Source organism: Phocoena sinus, chromosome 15 (genome assembly GCF_008692025.1).
Source record: "Phocoena sinus isolate mPhoSin1 chromosome 15, mPhoSin1.pri, whole genome shotgun sequence".
Classification (NCBI taxonomy): Eukaryota; Metazoa; Chordata; class Mammalia; order Artiodactyla; family Phocoenidae; genus Phocoena; species Phocoena sinus.
The window spans coordinates 72840267-72862283 of record NC_045777.1 but is presented as its reverse complement, the minus strand read 5'-3'; the positions used below and the strand labels follow the sequence as shown (position 1 = coordinate 72862283).

The 22017-nt window shown below is 50.4% G+C and overlaps 1 protein-coding gene across 1 annotated transcript; it reads right to left on the bottom strand.

Annotated features, from left to right (window-relative positions):
• Positions 1 to 292: 292 nt before the first annotated feature.
• ITGAX (integrin subunit alpha X) lies at positions 293 to 20424 on the bottom strand. The gene is made up of 31 exons (XM_032605473.1): positions 20331 to 20424; positions 19618 to 19755; positions 18935 to 19037; positions 18336 to 18439; positions 17975 to 18045; positions 17708 to 17822; positions 16082 to 16212; positions 15804 to 15949; positions 15403 to 15556; positions 14948 to 15098; positions 14671 to 14744; positions 14376 to 14505; positions 14123 to 14265; positions 13832 to 13972; positions 13534 to 13743; positions 11214 to 11344; positions 10924 to 11081; positions 10393 to 10547; positions 9549 to 9680; positions 9387 to 9460; positions 9028 to 9169; positions 6075 to 6191; positions 5901 to 5980; positions 5727 to 5810; positions 3603 to 3681; positions 3385 to 3492; positions 3191 to 3274; positions 2874 to 2987; positions 2651 to 2752; positions 2272 to 2382; positions 293 to 1725 (listed from the first exon to the last, which is right to left on the bottom strand). Exons 2-31 carry the CDS (start codon positions 19676 to 19678, stop codon positions 1627 to 1629), a joined length of 3504 nt encoding a protein of 1167 aa, XP_032461364.1. The 5' UTR covers positions 19679 to 19755; positions 20331 to 20424; the 3' UTR covers positions 293 to 1626.
• Positions 20425 to 22017: the final 1593 nt, after the last annotated feature.

Here is a 22017-nt window from a genome sequence, read left to right as displayed (position 1 = left end):
TTGCAGTTATTCTAAGAAACCTCTGTTGCTTTATGTGAGAGGTCATTATACTTTGTTTGAAAATGACACAAAAGCTTTGATAGTTTCATGGTACAATTTGACAAAGTTTCATAATGGACAACAGCCTAGGAACAAACAGATACCTGACCCAATAAAATCCAGTTTTCAGCTGGTATATTTTCTAGATAGATTTTAATTTTTTAGCTCATAATCACTCATCCCAGCATTCATGCATCCTTATACTCAATGTGCACTAGAAACTTGTTCAGTACTGATTTTGATGACATTATTCTAAGTTGCAGCAATTATGTTTTATTGATTTAATCACAACTTTTATGCTTCAATGAATAATTTTTGAGACATTGATCCTTTTTTTTGATTTGGAGATATAATACAATTAGATAGCAATCCTGAAAAAATGCAAATATAATGCAGGGGAGCAATAAATCATGAAGGAAAATTATGTAAAAATAGCACCCATTGCCTGCACGTTAGACAAGAGCCCCCTGCAGTCCTTGGAGTCCAGGGACAAGCTTTAGGAACACAATTGTTAAGGGTATAACAGGATTTCTGTGAAAGTCACCAGGTTCAGATGTGTGAGATACGTGGGTTTAAAACTGCTTCTTGCTTTTTTTTCCCTCTAAAACATAGCACTTAGGAGACCATTGGAGACTGCCACAGGTTCGTGGAGCACCTTTTGAGAAATAATACTCTAAAGCCCAATCCTCATAAAGTCTAAATGGAGCCCGGCTTGAGACAATTTCATCATAATTGGTCCTTCTGAGTTCCCAAAGCTTCCAAATCCTAAAGGGTTTTGGACCCTGTGATGGATGGGGGAGATAGTTTTGGGACAGAAGGGGATACAGTTGACCATGTCACCTCAAGTCACATGGTTAACTGCCTCCCCTTCTGCTTTTCTAACTAAAACGTCCACGTGGCCCAGGCACCTCGGTCGTGGCAGCAGTGGGATCTCTCCAGGGCAGGGAATGGCCTGCTGTGTGTTGACTCCCGGGTCAGCACCAGGCACCACTTTGAGCGTTATGCTGAGATGGGCGGCATAATAATAAGAATGACCTTATTGGGGGCAGCACATCTCTGATAGAGGACTTCAAAGTGCTCTCCAATCACTAACCATATGCAGACAATGTTCCATTCAATACATCCCAGGGTTTTTAAGAAACATCTGTGTATTGGTTCACAAGCTCAAGAGTTCAGAAGTTACACTGCGAGTAATGGGAAGCCACTGAAGATGGATGAGGATGAGAGCCTGGTTCAGAACTGTATTTTAGGAAGACCATCGATGGTTAATGGATGAAGGGAGACTGGAGCCTGAGGCTATTGTCCATCTATTTCTAGGTAGAAATTCCAAGTCAAGTCCTCAGGAGAGGCACGTCAGGGATCCTGTCCTGGGATTTCCAGCTGGAGCCTTGACAAGACCAATGGCCCTTCCCAGGCTAGGTGCTTTGTTCAAACACACTGCATCCTCCCGAAGAGAGAAAGCAGCCTGATGCCAGCTTCCCTCAGTTGGAATGTTCTTCCCCTCAGGCCTGACTTGGGTGAAAGTAAGAAGGCCAGGGAACCTCTCAGGGAAGAGAGCAGATCCAAAGGAGAGCAGGAGGTAGTTTCTTACTGGGCAACTTGGGGGTCTCCTGTCCCATTTTCTGGAGCAGTCTGTCCATTTGCTCCCTCCATCATTTCCTTGTATTGACGTTTGAAGAAGCCAACCTGTTGGGGAGGAAGGAGAAGAAAATCAGGAAGTCCAGTGGAAGAGAGGAAAAGAGGTGATGGGGAGGGGGAGCAAGCACCATTTCTGGAACCCTCCTATGTTCCAGCACTGCACTAGGAGCTTTATATAAATTGTGTCATTTAGACTTTGCCACAGTTCTGTGAGCTGGGTAGAACCACCTTCAGAATGAGAAACCGAGACCGAGCATGGACCAAGCACATGCCAATGGTCAAGGAAGGAATCAGTGGTGGTGTCAACATCAAATCCAAGGCTGTGCTCTCATGTTCTAATTTGTGTTTAAGGGAAACATGTAAAGAGGTGGAGAAGAGTGAAAAAGAAATGGAGACAGATTAGAGGAGGCTTGAGAATCAGATAGAAAGACATGGGGTCAACTGGGGACTGGTTATGTCACAGGTGGGAAGGGATCTCTTACATGCAGTGACTTAGGAAGAATGTGTGCCTGACTCCATGGTGAGTCTTTCTTACACTGTAGAAAGTGTGGTACCAAATGCTGGTGGTGTCAGGAGTGGGATGAAAACACTCACCTTGTACAGTATGGCTGTGATGAGAGCCAGCAGCAGCAGTCCTCCCACAGAGCTGCCCACAATAATGGGGATGGGGTTATAGACCTCAGACTTCTCCAGCACCAGCTCCATCTGGAGTGGAGATGACTCCATCAGAAAGTATCAGGACTCTTGCTATCCCAGACCCTTCCCAGGTCCCCTTTAACTCCCTCCCCTTCTTCATCAGGCTCTGCTCCAAGAGGTGAGATACAGAAGGATTCATGGGCTAAGGGACAATTGTCCTGCCCAGGGACCTCCATCCTTCCTCTCTCCAGGCTTGCAAGCCCCCCACTCAGCATCACAGATTTAGCATCAGGAGCTCTCTGACCAGCCTGGTCACTGCCTACCACACGGTCACTACCTGGGCTCTCAAAAATGCCTCCTGTCCTGGAAGCTGGGAATACACGGATCTGTTGAACGTGATCTCAGCTACACTCACAACCAACACCTTCTTCTGCAGTGTCTGCAAAAGAGAAGGGGAGGCTGGGAAATAGCTCTGGGGAGGGCTTGGGGTTAGAGAAATGCCCTGGCTTGAGGTGGGCACAGACACATCAGGCCCCACCTGAGTCTGGGAGGGGACACACCTGGCTGACCCAGCCGAAGCTGAGATTTCCTTTCAGGATGAAGTCAAGTTCCTCCTGGACACCGAAGGAGCGGATATCACAGCGGAACCTCAGGCAGGCAGCAATAGAGCAGTCCTGGGGAAGAGAACTGGCATCAGGCCCGAGAAAGGTGGGTTTGAAGGTAGAAGACCACATTCAGCTGTCTGATTTGAGGGGAGCAGTCACATCTGAGCTCAAGCAGGCTGTTCAACAGACATCCATCTAAGGTAACATGCATTCCTGAATTAAATTCCTCTGAAGTGTGGCTTCCAGTGGGGGACAGCCCAGAGCCCTCTCACCAGGACAGGCTTCTTCTGAAAGTGGGTCAGGAAGTCGGATTCTGTGGGCACTGTTCTCTCTGAAGAGCACTGAATGGATGGGTTCTAGGAAAAGGCACAGGGAGAAAGCATGTGATGGGGTCATCAGGGATTCATGAGGACCAAGGAATCCGGGGAGAGGGCATTAGTGGAGGAGCCATACAGTCTTTGAGTACCTGAGGGTGGAGGACCTCCATATCCTCCCACACGGTCAACCGGTTCAGCTCCACGGGCACTGAGAAGTCAATGCTGACAGGCAGGTCCCTGTGTCCCAGGTTGTTCACCTGCACGGAGGACAGTGAGGGCAAAGGTCATGTCGAGCCCCACATCCCTCCCGAATCTCTGGCTCCAGGGCCCCTGCCCCAGCCCACGCTCCTGAGTCACCGTCACGTGCCTGGTATCTGTGCTGAGCCCCGCTGCTTTCCTCCTCCTCAGAGGCTGAGAAGTTGAGGTACTTGGTGGATTGTTCATGGCTGAGGGGAGAAGAGGCATGGGCAGATGGGAAGTTCCGTTAGGGCCTCCTAAGGAGGCTCTGGCTGGGAGCATGACAGGACAGGTCGTCAGAGGCCCCTGGGGTGGTCTGGAATGAGGTCTGTGGCTGATCTGGGGTAATGGGAGGGTTTAGGGAACAGGGCTGGGCTTCAAGCTGCGTGCAAGGTTCTTGCAGAGGTTGCCCACATAGGAGACCGCCAAGGCGGCTGGGCTGGGGGTGCGGTGACAGGGACTGAGAGCTCTGACCCGGGGGGAGCGGGGGCCAGGGTCTGTCCTCTCTGCGCCTGGGTCTTCCTTCCAGGCCTTCATGGACACGGAGGATGCCGGATGGGCAGGTAGGACACAACAAAGGTTTAGGGAGACTCAGGCGGATGCTGTTGACAAGTGTCTACTGGACCTGCCCCTTCTGGTCTCCCAGAGGCCTTCTCTGGGGCCCTTCTCTCCTGTTTCCTCAGCTTTTCAAGCCCGCACCCTCGACCATGAAAGTGCAGTGTCCTAACCACTGGACCATCGGGGAATTCCCTCCTCAGCTTTTCTAGACCTGAGGTTTGGAGGTGAGGGTGGCCCCAACACAGACTCTTCCCTGGGTCTTAGTGTAACAACACCTTGAGGCTGCCTAGGCCCCTCTGGAGACCCAGTGGCCAGCCTGGCCCCTCGCTGGGTGGCTGCTCTCACTTCTGCCCCACCCCCCTGCCCCACTCTACTCTTTGCATACCTGCCCTTTACCTGTACCATTCAAATTCTAAGCCCCACTCCGATTCCAAAGTCTCATCCCTCCTCTGTGAGGGGCTCAAACACCCCAGCCTTGTCCTGGGGGCCCCTCGGAGTGCCCCGACCCACAGAATCACAACTGTAGAATACAAGTGTAGAGTCACGCACACCTAGGCATGGCATGTCCTGCTTGTGGGTCCCCTGCAAGCAGGTGTGATAACCCCGGTGCTCACACCAGCAAGCAAGCTCCGAGCTGACAGCTGCCTGGGCTGCTGAGAGCCCCCAGTGTGCAGGTGTGAAGGAGAGTGTGAAACCCTGGGCAGAAGGAGGTAATCCAAGGAGGCCCGTGGGCAGAACTAGCAGGGGAAGGTACCCAGGCTAAGCCATGTGGGCCTGTTTCACACCACGAGTGTGTGGATCTCACAAAGGCAGGGGCTTATGTCTGGTGTTGATTACACATAATAGGGGCTCAATAAATCTTTGTTGAATGACAAATGAATTTATGGAAAGTAACCACAGCACTGTGCCCGGAACATAGCAGATGCTAGGAAGGTATTTGTGGAAGGAAGGGATCTGCTCAAGCTCTTGGCTTGACTCCTTAGTGTCAAACACCGTGTGTACCCCTCTTTGGGCAGCATTTAAGCCCTTTTCCTTTCATCCAGCTTTTCCCTGATCCCCAGTCTCTGCAGCCAGCAGGTCACTTCCCCCTGTCCTTCCCAAAGGAGACTGGGAAAAAGGGGAGGGGTGGTTCTAAAAGCCCTGCAGAGTGTAAATCTGTTCCTTGTGGTGAGGAATTGTCCTGCCCAGATGCCAAGGCTAAAGCGCAGTGCCATGGACACTTCAATGTTTAGCTGAAGCCTCCCCTGCCAGAAGACCCTAGTGTCCCCTCGCCCCCTTGAAAACTCAGGTAGCCTCAGGAGACAGAACTACAGGGAGGCCCCTGATGAGATTCTTCCTTGAATCAGGATAACCTTGCTCCCCAAAAAGGCTGTAAGAACCTTGAAAACAGGGTCACATCTCGTATGTCTTAGGGATCCCGGGACAATCTTGAGGCTTTTAAGAAAGGCTCCTGAGAACTGAAGCCTCTGTTAAACGTAGGATGTAGTGATAATAATATCACAATTACTATGATCGTCAATAACCCACAATAAGCACTCGACGATTGATTAGTAAGTGCTGCTAGCAGTGTCATCTACCGATTGAGGGGGTGGTGATAAAACTTAAATATCACAGATGTTCAGCTGCTGCAGAGTGAGAGTTCCCCGAGCCCCACAGAGTGATGGAGGAGGAGCCCTTGGAGGTCGTGGCGTGGTACCTGCTGATCACGGTGTACACGGCGTACTTCACCGGGAGCTCCAGCCGGAAGGTGGTCTTGCTCATCTTGGGGGCGTTATTCTCACTGGAAAGGGAGGAGGATCCCGGCTGGCAAGTTCCCCAGAGGAGGAGGCTGAGCGGGACGGAGCACTGCCCTGGGCCTGGCCCAACTCACCTGCTTACATTGGCTGCAAGAAGCAGCCGGCCTCCCAGCATGGCCGTGGGGGAGACGTCAAAGATGGCCCTGAAGGTGATCTGAGGAAGAGGTAGGAATGGGGTGTGGGGGAAGTCACCGAGGAGTAGGACGGGGCGGGGGTAGGGGAGTAGGGGGGGCAGAAGCAAGGTTCACCTGGGCGCCCTCACGGAAGATTAAGTTGGTGATGCTACAGCTGGTGCTGAGGGTGCCCTGGCTCCCGGTGGGGGCACTGTCACAGGTCAGGCGCAGGGCACGTGACTGCAGCTGGTTCTAAGGAAGCACAGATGAACCAAGGCCGGTGAGCATTTGCTAGTGTTCCAACGAGACTCCATAAACTACTGACAGTTTCCTGAATCTACCTTAAGGTTATATTTCTTAAAAAAAATCTTTAAACACTATCTGGTCAAACGTCTTCCTAATGTAGAAATCCCAGATTTATTAGCATTTCTTCCTTTTTTTAAAATATCTTTATTGGAGTATAATTGCTTTTCTTCCTTTTATTTATGGTTCTTTTTAAAAGGTTGTACTATGAAAATTTCAAATATACTCAAAAGTGGAGAGACTAGGTAAATCTACCCAAAGTCCCCATCACACAGCTTAAATTTTCAACATTTTTCTACTCTTGTTTTATTCAGCTATTCTCCACTCTTTTTTTTTCTTTTCCTGATTAATTTAAAGCACATTCCTAACATCACATACTTTCATCTTGAAAGACTTCAGTGTGTATCACCAACAGACAAGGGTATTTTTTAACATAAGACAAGACTCAACAAATCGTACTCAACAAAGCTGATCCCTAAGATCAGCTAATATCCAGGTCATGTTCTGTCTTCCTAGATGGTCTCCAAAAATGTTACATTACAGTTCATTTTTAAACGCAATATCCAACAAAGGTCCACGCATGGCATCTGGTTGATGTGTCTAGAAGTACCTCCAGTGATAGGGTGTTCACCCCTCCCACAGCTGGAGTTTGCCACTCCTAGTGTATTTCTTCACACATTGATCAAAATATGCTCCCATTGGGAAGACTAGCTTAAGAGAGACATGGGAGACCAACCAAACATTATGTGCAGACCTAGTTAAGTTGTTGGTTCAAATAAACCAGTTAAAAAATATTTTTGAGACAATTAAGGAAATTTGATTATGGTCTAAATACCAAGGAATCATTCATTTCATTGGGTGTGATAATGGCTATGGGGTCACGTAAGATGTCCCTACTGTCCATAACAGTGAAATAGGAAGGTGTGTGATGACAGGATGTCTGGGATTGGTTTTAAAATATTTGAGTAAAGGGAAAAACAAACAGGTGACATAAATGTGGTGAAATGTCGATCATTGTTGAATCTGGGCGATAATTTTGGGGGAGGTTTGTTGAACTACTCTCTTCTTTTGTAAATGTTTAACATAATTTTTCATAATAAAATTTTTGTTAAAAATCTCTTTCTCTTTGACTCCCTGTGGTCCTAGTTCTGTCCTCTAGAACAGGGATTGCCATATGACAGTCCAGCACCAACTTTTATAAATAAAGTTATATTGGCACACAGCCATGCTCATTCATACACATATTGTCAATGGCTGCTTTCACCTTACATCAACAGAATTGAGATGTGAAGACACTCTGTGGCCCACAAAGCTGAAATATTTACTATCTAGCCCTTTATAGATAAAGTATACCAAGCTCTGATCTAGAGTAACCAATAAATCCAACTCCTTCTTCTACAGAACAGTATTTTATTTTATTTTACTTACTTTTTAATTTAATTTTATTTAATTTTATTTTATATTTTCCATGCTGCACAGCTTGAGGGATCTTAGTTTCCCAACCAGGGATTGAACCCGGGCCACGGCAGTGAGAGCACCGAGTCCTAACCACTGGACCACCAGGGAATTCCCCAGAACAGTGTTTTAAAGTATTTGAAGGCCGAATCATCAAAAAATCTACAAACAATAAATGCTGGAGAGCGTGTGGAGAAAAGGGAACCCTCTTGAACTGCTGGTGGGAATGTAAATTCATACAGCCACTATGGAGAACAGTATGGAGGTTCCTTAAAAACTAAAAATAGAACTACCATATGACCCAGCAATCCCAGTACTGGGCATATACCTTGAGAAAACCATAATTCAAAAAGAGTCGTGTACCACAATGTTCATTGCAGCTCTATTTACGATAGCCAGGACATGGATGCAACCTAAGTGTCCATCGACAGATGAATGGATAAAGAAGATGTGGCACGTATATACAATGGAATATTACTCAGCCATAAAAAGAAACAAAACTGAGTTATTTGCAGTGAGGTGGATGGCCGTACAGTCTGTCATACAGACTGAAGTAAGTCAGAAAGAGAAAAACAAATACTGTGTGCTAACACATATATATGGAATCTAAAAAAACAAAAAATGGTTATGAAGAACCTAGAGGCAGGACAGGAATAAAGACACAGATGTCGAAAATGGACTTGAGGACACAGAGAGGGGGAAGGGTAAGCTGGGACAAAGTGAGAGAGTGGCATGGACTTATATATATGTTACAAATTTTAAAATAGATAGCTAGTGGGAAGCAGCCACATAGCACAGGGAGATCAGCTCGGTGCTTTGTGACCACCTAGAGGGGTGGAATAGGGAGGGTGGGAGGGAGACTCAAGAGGGAGGAGATATGGGGATATATGTGTATGTATAACTGATTCACTTTGTTATAAAGCAGAAACTAACACACCATTGTAAAGCAATTATACTCCAATAAAGATGTTAACAAAATAAAATAAAGTATTTGAAGGCCAAGGTATGTTTTCCTTTAAAAGAGGAATATTGATAGGATGTGGACTACAAAGAAATGTAAAGCAGGGTCCTTGCTCTCTTCACATTAGCAGCCTCCTGGGAACTCATTCCTGATGGTCATTCTTAAAATGCAAGCCCAGAGTTGAACACAGAATGAGCCAATGCATGCCCCAGCCAACACAACCACATCCACCCAACCACGATCAGCCCAGCCCTCTTGGTTTACAAGAGGCTGTTAAACAATGGAAGCCCTGCCTGAGCCTTGAACCCAGCACAGGAGTCTCTGCTGATCCACCGCCATCAGCCTTTCCTTCCCCAGAGAGGACAATACCTGCCCCCCTGCCACACGTCGGTAAGATAGCCCCGGTGGGTAGAAGAAGGTGATTGTGGTTCCATAGGAGTCCTCTCCATCATTCCACACTCTCACTTCCAAGTTCAGCTCCAGGTTACTCCCCACAATCAGGGTCTTCAAGCTGGGTGTTGGGGTAGAGGGGAGGAGGTGATTCTGTGACTGAGGCTGGAAATGGTGTGGGGATGAAACACAGAGTAGGAAAGCGGGGGAGAGATGGGGACAGGATGTCTGGGTCCAGAGCACTGGGTAGAGATGTTAGGGAAAGCCAGGGGCAGGAGTTCCGGGTTCCAGGAAGGGGGATGGGGGACCAGGGGAGGTCTGAGGGGCTGGACGCTCACCCTGAGACCCCAAAGGAGATGCCAAGGTCGTCCTGGCAGACGTGATCGGCACCACAGTTCTTCTCGAAGGGGAGCTGAGAGTGAAGGGAAAGCAGGGTTTTCCCCAAGATCTGGAGTCCACACCTTCCACCCGCTCTGGAAGAGCCCAGCACCAGGACTCACAGAGGTCATGAAGTATCTCTGGGCATCCACTGCCAGCATAGGCTGGAGGTTTCCAAAGCCAGAGGCAGGCTTGCCCACTAGGGAGAAGTTGAGACGCAAGATGATGGGGGTCACCGGGTCCTCCACACAGGCCTGGCAAATGGACATTGGAGGGAGCAGTTGGCTAAGAAATGCACCATCGCAGCCACTAGCTGGGTCCCATCTCCTCATCCGTAAAATGAAGTAACAGTGGTACCTACCCACCCCCCATAAATGCTCATCCAGGATTCTGCATGCAGAACCTCTGCTGTGGTTGTCCTTGGTGTTGAACATCCTTCCAGCAGCCTCCCACAGGCTAACTTACACTACTCAGGGTCTCCCCAAACAGCTCCCGGTGACCCCCCGACACCCTCTCTGTCCTCTCCCCAGCTTTCTCTCTCTTCATAGCCTTCATCACTACCTGACATCTATTATTTAGGAATCTGATCACTTTTGATCTTCTCCCAGAGCTCCCCCTGGGCACGATTGTTTTGTCCACTGCGGGGTCCCTGGTGACAAGGACAGGGCCTGTCTCAGAGGAGGAGTTGGATAAAAGAATCCCATCCCCATCGCCCCATGGCTCTCTGAAGCAGCCGTACTCTTTTTCCTGAAACCCAGCCGTGTAGCCTCTGGCAGATGAAGCCAACCTCATCCATCCATTCGCTCACTCACTCCACCAACATGTGTCAAGTACCTCAAGTACCTCCTGCATTCCATGTGCCATGCTGGGGCAGAGCGAGGACCAGAACACACCCGTCCTTTCCCTGCCCAGTCCCCTGACAGCCTCAGAATGGCCTCTATTCCCAGGACTCTGAGGCCCCCTCACCGGCAGAAGCAACCTCACGGGCTCACAGTGTTGTGTCAGCCCCAGATCTCGAACACGAGTCAGATTCCGAGTCCTTGTCTCCTCGAAGACAGCACGAGGACTCAGGCGGCCAGGGTCAAGGGTTAGGTCAAAGGTCACAACGCTTTGGAGGTTAGCTGTAGGGGAAAGCGGGGAATAGAAAAGGCCGAGATGGGCTTCCCTGGTGGCGCAGTGGTTGAGAGTCCGCCTGCCGATGCAGGGGACACGGGTTCGTGCCCCGGTCTGGGAGGATCCCACATGCCGCGGAGCGGCTGGGCCCGTGAGCCATGGCCGCTGAGCCTGCACGTCCGGAGCCTGTCCTCCGCAACGGGAGAGGCCACAACAGTGAGAGGCCCGCGTAACGCATAAAAAAAAAAAAAAAAAAAAAAAAAAGAAAAGGCCGAGAGAGTGAGGAACTTCCCAGCTGGGCAAAGGGCAAGGTAGGAGACAGGAGTCCTGGGCTTGGAGACTCCCAGGGTCAGGGCATCCTGGGTCAGAGGGGAAATAACTCACCCAGCCGGTTCTTGGGACTTTGAGAAACACGAAGGCAGACAATGGCCTCACCCAGAGACTGGGCGAAGGCCGGCTGCTGGTGGCATTCATACACAGACCTGGTGATCTCTGGCGGTGTGATGTGGATGTTTGCCCACACCCTAAGCACAGGTCTGGTCCTGCGGGCAGAACACTGAGCTGAGGACAGGCCCTTGGTCCTGGGAGGACAACCTGGGAGGGCAGGTAGGGAGGCTGGTGTCCTAGGCAGACCCAGGACCACCAGGGGAGTGTCTGGGGAAGGCTTTTCTCACCTGAGCAGCAGCGCGTGCCCCCGGGCCCCCACAGCCAAGTCCACCAGTCCATCCATGGTGAGGTCCTGACCCCCGCTCAGCGACTGCCCAAAATACTGGAGGCTGGGGGAGAACTGGGTGCCTGTGACCCGCTGGCCAGAGAGGGAGAGGCAAGTCAGGTTGGGGGTGATGGAAACAAGTTGGACAGAAGAACGAGAGGAGCAGGGAGCTGGGGGTATGGGAGACAGAATGAAGGGGTGAGCAGTAAAAAGACATCTCCAAGAAGTGCCTAAAGAGAGAGGCGGGGATGGGAAAATGGTGACTAGAGACAAGGGAAGATTTCTAGGACAGAAGTGAAGAAGTGGAGATGGAAAGACTGGCCTGGTGACCTGAGTTTTGTTCACTCACTCAGCTAGTTAGTCTTGGGTTCTGATTTTGGCTCCTTCACTTATGAGCCATGGGACCTTAGGCCAGGAGTCAGTCTTTCTGTGCCTGTTTCCTCATCCCTCAGCTGGGATAGTAACACCTCAGAGAATTAAATGAATTAATTCATGGAGTTCTTAGAACCACACCTGATGTATGGTCACTAGTCAGTAACTTACTATTATGAGTATCAGGGCTCCAGCCCTAGCCCCCACATTGCAGATGGTGCCAAGGCCATAGGGCCTTTAAGAGGCCAATTCCAGACTTGAAATCAGACTCTCTGACCTCATGCCCAAGACCCCTTTTTGCTCTCCGTAGCCACCCTGTCTCTTCAGAAGACAAGGTGGGACCAGGTCGGGATGGGGAGAGGCTGTGCCCATATGCAGATTCTACGCTCCTGGACCACCTGCCTTGTGGGTCCCTCCCCTTTTATTTCCATGGCTCCTGTAATGACCAGCCCCTTTAAGAATATGGCCTTTAAATCTCTGGGCACTGATGGGACTGGCAGACATTGAGAGTAGTAATAATAAAATGAAAGAGAAATTTACCAATTACCAAGGAAGAGGGGGTAGAAATAGTGCAAACACAGCCAGACAGCCTTGTGCGCAGGAAAACTGATCTCACCACCATGTCATCCCACGTCCCTCATTTTCCTCTACACCCCAGCCCCTGACAACCACTAATCTCCTTTCTGTCTTTATGGATTTACCTAATCTGGACATTTCATGTAAATAGAACCATACAATATGTGGTCCTTTGGGGCTGGCTTCTTTCATTTAGCATAATGTTTTCAAGGTTCATCTATGCTGTAGCATGTGTCAGTGTTTCGTTCCTTTCATGGCTGAATAATATTCCATTGTATGGGTATACCACATTTTATTTGTCTGTTCCATCAGTTGATGGGCATTTGGGTTATTTCCACCTTTTGGTTATTATAAATAATGCTAATATAAACAATCACGTATAACTTTTCTGGTGTGGTCATGTTTTTAATTCTCTTGGGTGGAACGGCCAGGTCATACAGTAACTCTGTGTTTAACCTTTTGAGGAGCTGTTTTCCAAAGTAGCTGAAACATTTTACGTTCCTGCCAGCAGTGGATGAAAGTGCCGGATATTCCACACCCTCACCAACACTTGTCATCTGTCTGTCTGATTCTAGCCATCCTAGTGGATGTGAAGTGGTTTTGATTTCCTGACAACTGGTAACTAATGATGTTGAACATCTTTTCATGTGCGTATTCGGCCTTTGTATATCATCTTTGAAGAAAAGTCTTTTCAGATCCTTTCCTTAATTTTTAATTGGGGCTTCCTTAACTTTTGCCAGGGGAAGTAGCCCTCCCTTCTCAGAGAACCCTGCCCCCTTGGGTGAAAGGCTCCTGCCTATGGGCATTTGGCAGGATTACTGATGGCAGGAGAGAATAAAGTCATGGCATCCAGGGAGATGAAGGGGTGAGTGGACAGGCAGACTGAGGCCACCAGAACTAAACTGACTGGCAAAGGGGGGCTCCAAGAGATGGAGCATTGGGTTAGAGTCAGGAGGTTGGAACCTCCCTCATCATCATTCTTGATCCACTATAAACCTTGGACAAGTCCAGGCACTTATCTTCTCCATGCCCCAGATTTCATCTCTAAAATGTGTTTGCTAATGTCTGGCCTATGTACAGTGTAAAACTGCTGGGGGACTAAAAGGCTTGGGTGGAGAACCCACTCAAGTATCAAGTCACCATGCAAAGCAGGGAATGGATCAATGTTTCCATTTCTCAAATTCCACAGATTTTTCTTACTGTCCACTAGGTGCTCAGTGCTGGATAAAAGAGATAAGATAAGGGAAAAAAGAATTTTCCAGGCAGCAGTGTCAAAGACAGGGAAAAGCCTGGAGGAGGTTGCTGTGGCAACAGCAACAATGACTGGGCCTCACCTGGCTGTGGGCGGGGCTGATGCCCAGTCCCGAGGTTCCGTGAAACAGGTAGACAGCACCCCGGTTCTCCTGCTCTCCCGGGGCCCCGATGGCCACGTCCGTCAGCCTGTCCCCGTTCACATCCCCCAGCACTGTCAGAGCTGCCCCAAAGCGGGCCCAGGGGTGGCCTTGCTCCCCTCGCAGGACAGCACCACACTGCCACTTAGCCCTCTGCAGAACAAAAACAGTGTCAGGTCCCACCCCAGGCGACCCCTCCACACCCAGACCCCACCCAGCCCGGGTCTCACCAGCCACTCACCCCCCGAGGAAAGGGGCACACGGACACCTGCCCGCCCCGGCTCTGCTCATAGTAATGGGGGGCCCCGATGAGGACCAGGTCAGAGCTGCCATCTCTGTCCACGTCCACGGAGCTGAGGGAGGCCCCGAAGTAGGAGCCGATCTGGAGGGCAGAGCGTGGAGTCATCCTGCCTACCCCTGCACCCGCTCTGGGCCAGGTCCCGCCTCTCCCCAGATACCAGCCCCTCCCTGCTGGACCCCACACCCCCTTCATCTCCCTCTCTGCCCCTGGAGACCCTCCTCCACACCCAACCTGGGTCCCTGTGACTTCAGCCTTCGGCCTCCATTGCCCGGACACCTGCGTGAAGATGACAACCTTCCCGGTGTGCTGATGGCGGGGGGCCCCCAGGACCAGGCTGTGTACCCCCTTCCAAACGGCCAGCTCTGTGGAGTAACCTGAGGGGACCAGGCCTCAGCACAGAGGCTTCCACTCCCCACCCCCGGGCCCCTGCCCTTCCCAGGCAGCCCGTCTCCCGCCCGGCCCTCTGACCACAGCCTTGCCTCACCCAGGTAAGAGTCACTCATGTCTGCGTGCTCCTGAGACATGTTGATGAAGGTGGGGCTCCTATTTGGGGGGTACAGGAAGGCACCTCCAGACCAGCTGAAGCTCCCCACTGCCCCCAGAACTGGTCCATCCTGGGAGGAAAGGATTCCAGAGCAGGTGGGAAGAAGAAGAAGACAGCCTATTCTGAAACAATGCCTGCCGACAGTTCCACCCACTCGCCTGATACTCACTCTTGCCTTCCCTCCTCCCATCTCTGCCTCACCCTACATCAGTGGCCTGAAAGGGGCCCCACTCACAGGCATGAACACAGCACTGAAGCCCTCCTGGGACATCTCCAGTTCGAAGGAACTACTGCTTGTAGTCTTCATACCTGGGGAAAAGCATGACACCTAGGATTCATGGGGAAAGACAGGCTTTGCCAGGTTCAAGAAGGATCTCAGCTTTAAGAGGATCTCATGTGGAGACTAATACCCAAAGGGAAAGACTGGCCCATGACATAGGAGTCCAGGTTCTAGAAGGAAAAACATTTATGGGTGAGGGCTTCTGAAGTGGGTAGTTCCATCTCTGACTTACCCTCAATGGCAAAGATTTTCTCTTTCAGTTGGTTTTGAATGTCTCTCAAAGCATCAAAGTTCTCCACTTTAAATATATGTTCATGGGAGGGCTTCGATGCGATGTCCTTTAATTCTTGCCAGGAATGTATATTTTGAAAAGCCAATCCCACCTGTCCCCAGCAAAGACCAATTCAGTGAAAATAATCATAACTATAATATGCCTGCTGGGTGCTGGGATCCTCCAATATAACCCTGCAAGGTTAATATTATTACACCCAGTGTACAGGCAAGAAAAATGAGGCCCAGACAGCCTCATCAAGGCGCTTAGGGAAAGGATGAGGATACCTCCGGCTGAAACAGAGTTTTCATCCTGAAGTAGAAGCTGAGAGAGCTGGGGTTTCTGTCCTTGAAAGGGAAGGTGGCTTAAGAGGAAGCGAGGGGAGGAAGCAGTGGGAGGGCATCCCCACACCCTACCCCGATTGCATAGCGGATGACGCCAGCAGCCTCGGCACTGGGAATGACGTCCTTGTAATCCAGAGGGTCATGTTTTTTCTGCCCATCGGTGATGACGATGAGGATTTTGGAGGCATCTTTTCGGGCCCCATATAAGGCACTGAACAGCTGTCCTCTGTCAGAGAAGATGAGGGTCCAGAAGCCAGTGAACAGAGCTGCTGCTTAGCCTCTGATGCCTTTATGAGAACAAGGAGATTCTGCTTCCTCTGTGATGCCCCCATCCCACCCAGAGGCCCCCGGCTTGGTGAGGAGATCACAGGCTGAACTCCAGTACCCATCTCTCCCTTCCTCTTGGAGACAGATGCGGCCCAAAGGAAGACCCAGATGCTTTGGGGGAAGACCTGGGAGGAGCCAGGACTCACGTGACCATCTTGATGGCTGTGGCCGTGTACGTGTACCCACTCAGCTTCTGTACGGAGTTCAGCAGGCTTAGTGGGTTTGAGCTGGCTGCGAAAGCTTTGAAAGTGAAGTGCACCTGGAACTTGTTGGAGAACTGCACCAGGGAGAACTGGGGGAACCACACAGGGCTGGGGGCTGGGCCAAGGCACCAGAACCCTGGGGTTCCTCCCACAAGCTTCCCCTGGGGAGGGGAGGGCGAGGGGGCGGCTGCACCCTTTCCTTCCCTCCCCTGAGAGCACACCTGGGAGCTGGGACTCTGGAACTGGCTCATCATAGCCTTCACGAAGTTCAGCATTTTGGCAAAATTGGTGGAGGAGATGCTGCCTGAACCATCAATCAGGAAGGCAATGTCCTGCTCCTGCCTCGGGCACTCTGGAGAAGGAGGTGGCACCAGTCCCCCGAGGGACACTCCCAAAGCCCAGGCCTCCTGGCCATGAGAACCCACCCTCCCAGGGGCTGCCATAATTCCTGCCTAGAGCAGGGCCCTTTGGTCTCCTGAAGTCTCTAAAGAGGACATATCTGTGATTCAGTTGCTCACACCTGGTTGATAAAAACGTAACAATTCCTCCAATCCAGATGGTGAGAGGCTGGGGGTCCCTACTTCTTCCTCGGCTGTCTGTGCCCCGTGCCCTGACCCTACCCCACCTTCTCCCCCAACATGCCCCCCATCCAGCACTAAAAGGACCTTGCTCCAGCCCCTGGCCCGGTACATCCCCAGTTGGTCAGCACCAAACTGTACTTTTGCTAAATATTTTTAACGTCATCCCTGGCAACAACGGCACACTGGTCCTATGCTGTCCTCAGCTTCCATCTGGACCCCACTGTCCTCAGAGTGAGCGAAGAATCTGTCCTCAGAAGCGGAAGCTCTCCTGGCTTGGCTTGCTCAGGGAGATTCCTATCTAGCTCCCAGCTGCCCCCTTCTGCCTCCAAGGCTTCCCATCAGAGAGAGGGGTGTCCTGATGGTAGCCCAGGCACCTGTGGATGAATCTAGAACCTAGGAGGTGCTGGGAGGGGCACCCCATTCAGGCCCCCAGACGTCAGTCTCCCCAACGGCCTGAGTGTGAATGTGAAACCAGGGAGGGGCCTCGGCCTGCCCCGGTGCGGAGGGGGTCTGAAAAGCTCACTGTTCCACCTCTTCATCCCCCTTCCCTGTCAGCACCAGGGAAGCTGGGCCCTGTGCCTCGACATGCACACACACACACACACACACACACACACACACACACACATACATAACACAACACACACATATATCACACACACACACATATACTCATACACACACACACACACACACACATACATAACACACACACACATATACAGTATACATACATCACACACTCACACACACATACACACACACACACATATACTCATACACACACATACATACACACTGCTCAGACTGCCGGCGCCCGCGTCACCCCTTCCCAGCTGCTGCATGAGGCAATGGGCTGTGCTGCGGGCGCATTGTATGAACATAGATGCCCTTCACTCTAAACATTCTTGCAGCTGGCATTAACTGAGCCCTCACCACACGCCAGGCACTGTGCCAAACCCTGGCCGAGGACCACTGTGTGTTACTCTCAGTGTTGGGTGTGATATTATCCCACAGGCAGATGAAGAAACTGAAGCTCAGAGAGGGAAAGGTCCTAGGAGAGGTCCTGCGGTGGGACAGTGACGGGGCAGGTGTAAAAGCAGGCGGTGACCCCTCCAGCCCATGTTTGGAATCACAATACCATCCAGTAAATTTTTTTTCTGGATCCCTCTTTTTTATCCACTTTGGGGTGTCTCTGACTCCACTGCAAACCAGAGTCAGAGGTGTATAGGTACCTTGAAGGACTCAGTGGCCCCAAACACTCACCCTGCAGGGCAGCCGGGATCCTCTGGGCCTGCCGTGATGGGGAGACCAGCAGGAAGCAAAACCCAGTCAAGTGCATGTTCTTCCTGCATGCATGGTGCACGGTGGGGCCACAGGCCTGTGGACAGAGGGGCCTGGTGGGAGGGGTTGCCCCTGCTTCTGTCCCACCCTCCCATCCCAGCACCTTCCCCCTTCATGAGACCCCCAGCACCAGCAGCCCCAGGTCCCCACTCTTTCCCTCAGATGCTCCCGTGACCCAGGGCAACTCACCAGCAGCCGAAAGGGGCTGGTGGTGGCCACCATGGACAGGCCCAGGGACATGTTCACAGCCTCTGGAGGCACTGAAGGTACAGATGTGTGCATGGTCACCCTCAGGACAGAGGAGGCAGGGAGCATCTCCTCTCTGGGAGATTAGGGGTTCTGACAGGTGATGGGGGCTCTCAGGTCTTGATGGAGGTATGGGGGTACGGGGGTGCATTGGGAAGGGAGACTCTGGCTGGGTCAGGAAGCCTGTCTGAGGGTAAGGGTCTGCAGACAGAGCTGAAGCCAGGAAGTGGGTCTCCTGTGCTCTCCACAGGCCCCCAGAGCACGGGAGCCTGGACCTGGGTCTCAGCCGGGAGCAGTGACTCACCCGGAAGGAGGATGGGTTCACACTTGCCCATGCTGTAGTCGCACTGGTAGAGGCCACCCGTTTGATTGGAAGCCTTTATCTCCTGGGGGGCTCCAACCACCAGCCTGGGGGGAGAAAAGAACACGGCAGCTAAGAGTGTGGATGCCAGAGCCAGACTGCCACTTGACCAGTTTGTTTCCCCTCTCTGAGCCTCAGTTTCCTCATCTGTAAAGTGGAGATTAACAACAATTTAAATTCCACATGAGAGAGATTTTTGTCTCTTTTATGCTCTGGTGTCTGCCTGGCTCCTGAGACATTTAGTAATAGATGCTCAATAAACATTTGTTGAGTGATGGATTCCTACATCATAAGGTTGCTGTGAGGACGAAATCAGTGCCCACGAAAGGGTGCCTGGCGCTTCGTAATTGCTTAAGAGATAAATAAAGTTAGCTGGGGATCTCGAGATGGCAAGCTGGCCCTTCTTTCAGTCCAACTCTTCAAAGCCTTGGTGGGAATTGCCATGGCAGACAGGGGAGAGTTTGTGAATAAAGAGAGGGATGTGGGGAGGGACAGGGAAAGAGTAGATGCGAGCCAAAGGCCAGATACCACACAGTCCTCACCAGTTGGCATACTGGACCACGCTGTATCCAAACCCAGCGCTGTCCACATGGAAGGTTGTTGGCTGGTCTATGTCCAAGTTGAAGCAGAAAGAGGAAGCCAGGGCTGGGGAGGAGGGTGAGGAGACACACTTTGGTGAAGGGTCTCCCTTCTGCTCCATCTCCCTGGCCCCCAGCCCCCTGCCCCACTGTCCCCTCCAGGCGCAATGCCCCAGCATCTCCTGGTCTCCTGGACTCCCAGGCTCAGCTCTGCTTCTCTCCTTCAGATGGTCCAGAGATAGCTGTTCACCCACTGGTCTGCTAGCAAGTTTCAGTTCTTCATTTCCACAGAGCAACGCCCAAGCTCTAAAAATGCTCCTTTCCCACTCCTCCCCCTGGGCTCCTATGAGGAAAAATCCAGAAAAACTTGGGGCCAAATGGATGCAGTGGTCAGAGTATAAGATTGACTCGTTCTGCCTACTTGAAAAATGTTTGGATTGCCCAGGCAACTGGCCTCTCTTCCAGAATCTCTTGAACTTCCCTAAAATTGGTTCAGTATCCTCTCGATCTCCACAAACTCCAGATCCCAAACCCGCTATAACTCCAGATCCCTCCCCTAATGTCTGAGTCCAAAGCATGCGTTCTCAGCTCTCCCCCTACCTGAACCCCCATCCCCTCCTCCCCCTTCGTCATGACTCTCAGCTTACCCATCGACAGGAGGAGGAAAATCCTGGTCCTGGTCATGACTGGAAGGTCAGGCATGGGCATCGGAGCGTCTGAGCCACCAGGGAAACAGCTGGACCAAGGTGCCAAGAAAGCAAGTAAACAGAGAGGGACACAGGAGGCTGGAGATAGGGAGGGAAGTTGTCAGCATGACTCAGAGGTGGAGGGCGGAGAATGCAACTAAAATAAGAAAAGAAAGGGGCCAGGCAACCCACACACTCTGCGTCCAGAGATGACACGACTTGCTTCTCTTAGTCTCCCCACCCTAGGCTCGGGTGGATGCAAATCTCCTGCCCTGCCCTACCTCTCCAGGTTCCCTCGTTGTACTGGCAAAAGTTTCCCCTTGACCTTGAAACTTCAGTTAACCTGGGGAGGGGAAACGGGTAGATGCCAAGGTGGGGTCAGGGCCCTAAGAGAAACTCTGGTAGGAACTCTCCTTTTTGGACCTGGAAACCTCTGGGCCCAGGAGTCAAGTAGGTGGACCCTAGGATGGGGTACAGCGTGGGTATTTGCTCATTTGTTCATCGTTTATTCAACAAGTCTAATTTGAGGCTGATTATGTAAGCCCTCTGTTAGCAGAGGGAGAAAACACAAGCCACAAGACCCAAGCCCTGGGGTCAGTGAAGAAGAAAAATATGTAAACAGCAAGACATTGCTGTGAGAGGAGATGGTACCCATCGGTCACAAGGTATCTTACCCAGTTTGAAAGCATTTGGATTTCCAGGAAGGCTTCACCGAAGAGGTGACACTTGATCTGAGTCTTGAAGGCAACTGACTAGAGGGGAGCGTATTTCAGAAGGGTTGGCCAACTGTGGAAGAGGCATGAGACAGGAAGGCCTCTTAGGAAATCAGTGATAGAAACCAGAGAGTGGGAGGTAGAAAGTGATAAGAGATGAGGTCAGTGGGGGAGGAGGGAAGGGGAAGAAGGCCCCAGGCCCAGAAAGTCCCCTTAAGGCCTGTTGATTTTATCTCAAGGACAGAGGGAAGCGTAGAAGCAAATTATGAAGACTGAGATCTTCAATTTTATGTTTCAGAAAGCTAGAAAGAGGGGCTGTGTAGGGCACAGTTTCCTTGGGAGCTAGCTGGAGACAGATCATTCAGGAGAGAGGTGATGAGGGCCTGTGGGTGAGCTGGTGGCCATGGGGATGAACTGAAGGCTAACTTGTCCCTAAGGCATGGACAGTGGTGATGGTCCCTGGGTACTGGAGGAGGGACAGGTGCTGGGCTAGGGCAACTTTGGTGTTGAGGAAACCAAAACATGGTGTTTAAGAGTTTGGGTTCATAAAAAAGAATGAAATAATGTCATCTTCAGCAACATGGATGGACCTGAAGTAAGTCAGACAGAGAAAAACAAATATTATATGATATCACTTATATGTGGAATCTAAAAAAATGGTACAAATGAACTTATTCACAAAACAGAAATAGAGTCACAGATATGGAAAACAAACTAATGGTTACCATGGGGGAAAGGAGGGTGGGGAGGGATAAATTCGGAGATTGGGATTGACATATACACACTATATATATAAAATAGATAACTAATAAGGGCCTATTGTATAGCACAGGGAACTCTTCTCAATACTCTGTAATGACCTATATGGGAACAGAATTTTAAAGACTGGATATATGTATATGTATAACTGATTCACTTTTCTGTACAGAAATTAACACAACATTGTAAATCAACTATACTCCGCTAAAAATTTTTAAAAATAATAAAAATAGATTTAATTTAATTAAAAAAAAATTGTTTGGGCTCTTTCATTGAAAACCACTGCTCCCCGGGAGGGAGATGTGGAGGGAAAGGATAAGGGCCTGTTATTTTTCATAGCAAAGCTTGTAAAATAATTTGTGCCTATGTATAACTTTGATAAAAATACAAACTTTAAAAAATAAAAATTTTAAAAGTTAAAAAAAAAAAAGTGGGCTGTTCCAACCTCTCTATGCCTGTTTCCTCCTCTGCAAAATGGGGTGATAATAAAAATACACACCTCCTATTTTTGCTGGGACAGTTGAGTTTGTAAGTGTGAAAATGCTCGAACGAATATTTAAGAGCTTTTATTATTGGCTATTATCCTTACTATGCTGTGATGATTATTGTGTTAGGTAAGTGCGCTTCCCAAGGGGGGAAACCTCCACATCCTGAAGGGTGTGCAGGGCTGGATCTCAGGAGAAAAGTCTGGGCTGGAGATGAGTTCTGAAACCATCGGCAGAAGTGCTGGATGAGATACTGATGGAAGTGTGAAGAGGAAGGAGAAAAATGGGCCTGGGCTGGGTCCCAAGGAAACGCCAATGATGGCCACAGAATAGGGTATCAAGAAGGTGGGGAAAGAAAGTGTCTGCAAAGAAGGAGAGAGAAGGGCACAGTGCAAAGGCAGCGT

What these genes read in the sequence shown, in the direction of transcription:
- ITGAX (XM_032605473.1), bottom strand. Translation starts at nt 19,678, where the DNA reads ATGCCCATGCCTGACCTTCCAGTCATGACCAGGACCAGGATTTTCCTC. An exon ending in GATCCCGGCTGCCCTGCAGG is followed by an intron (nt 16,213 to 17,707) that starts GTGAGTGTTTGG and finishes CTCCTTCTCCAG; the next exon opens with AGTGCCCGAGGCAGGAGCAG. An exon ending in TCTTCCGTGAGGGCGCCCAG is followed by an intron (nt 5,981 to 6,074) that starts GTGAACCTTGCT and finishes CCTCTTCCTCAG; the next exon opens with ATCACCTTCAGGGCCATCTT.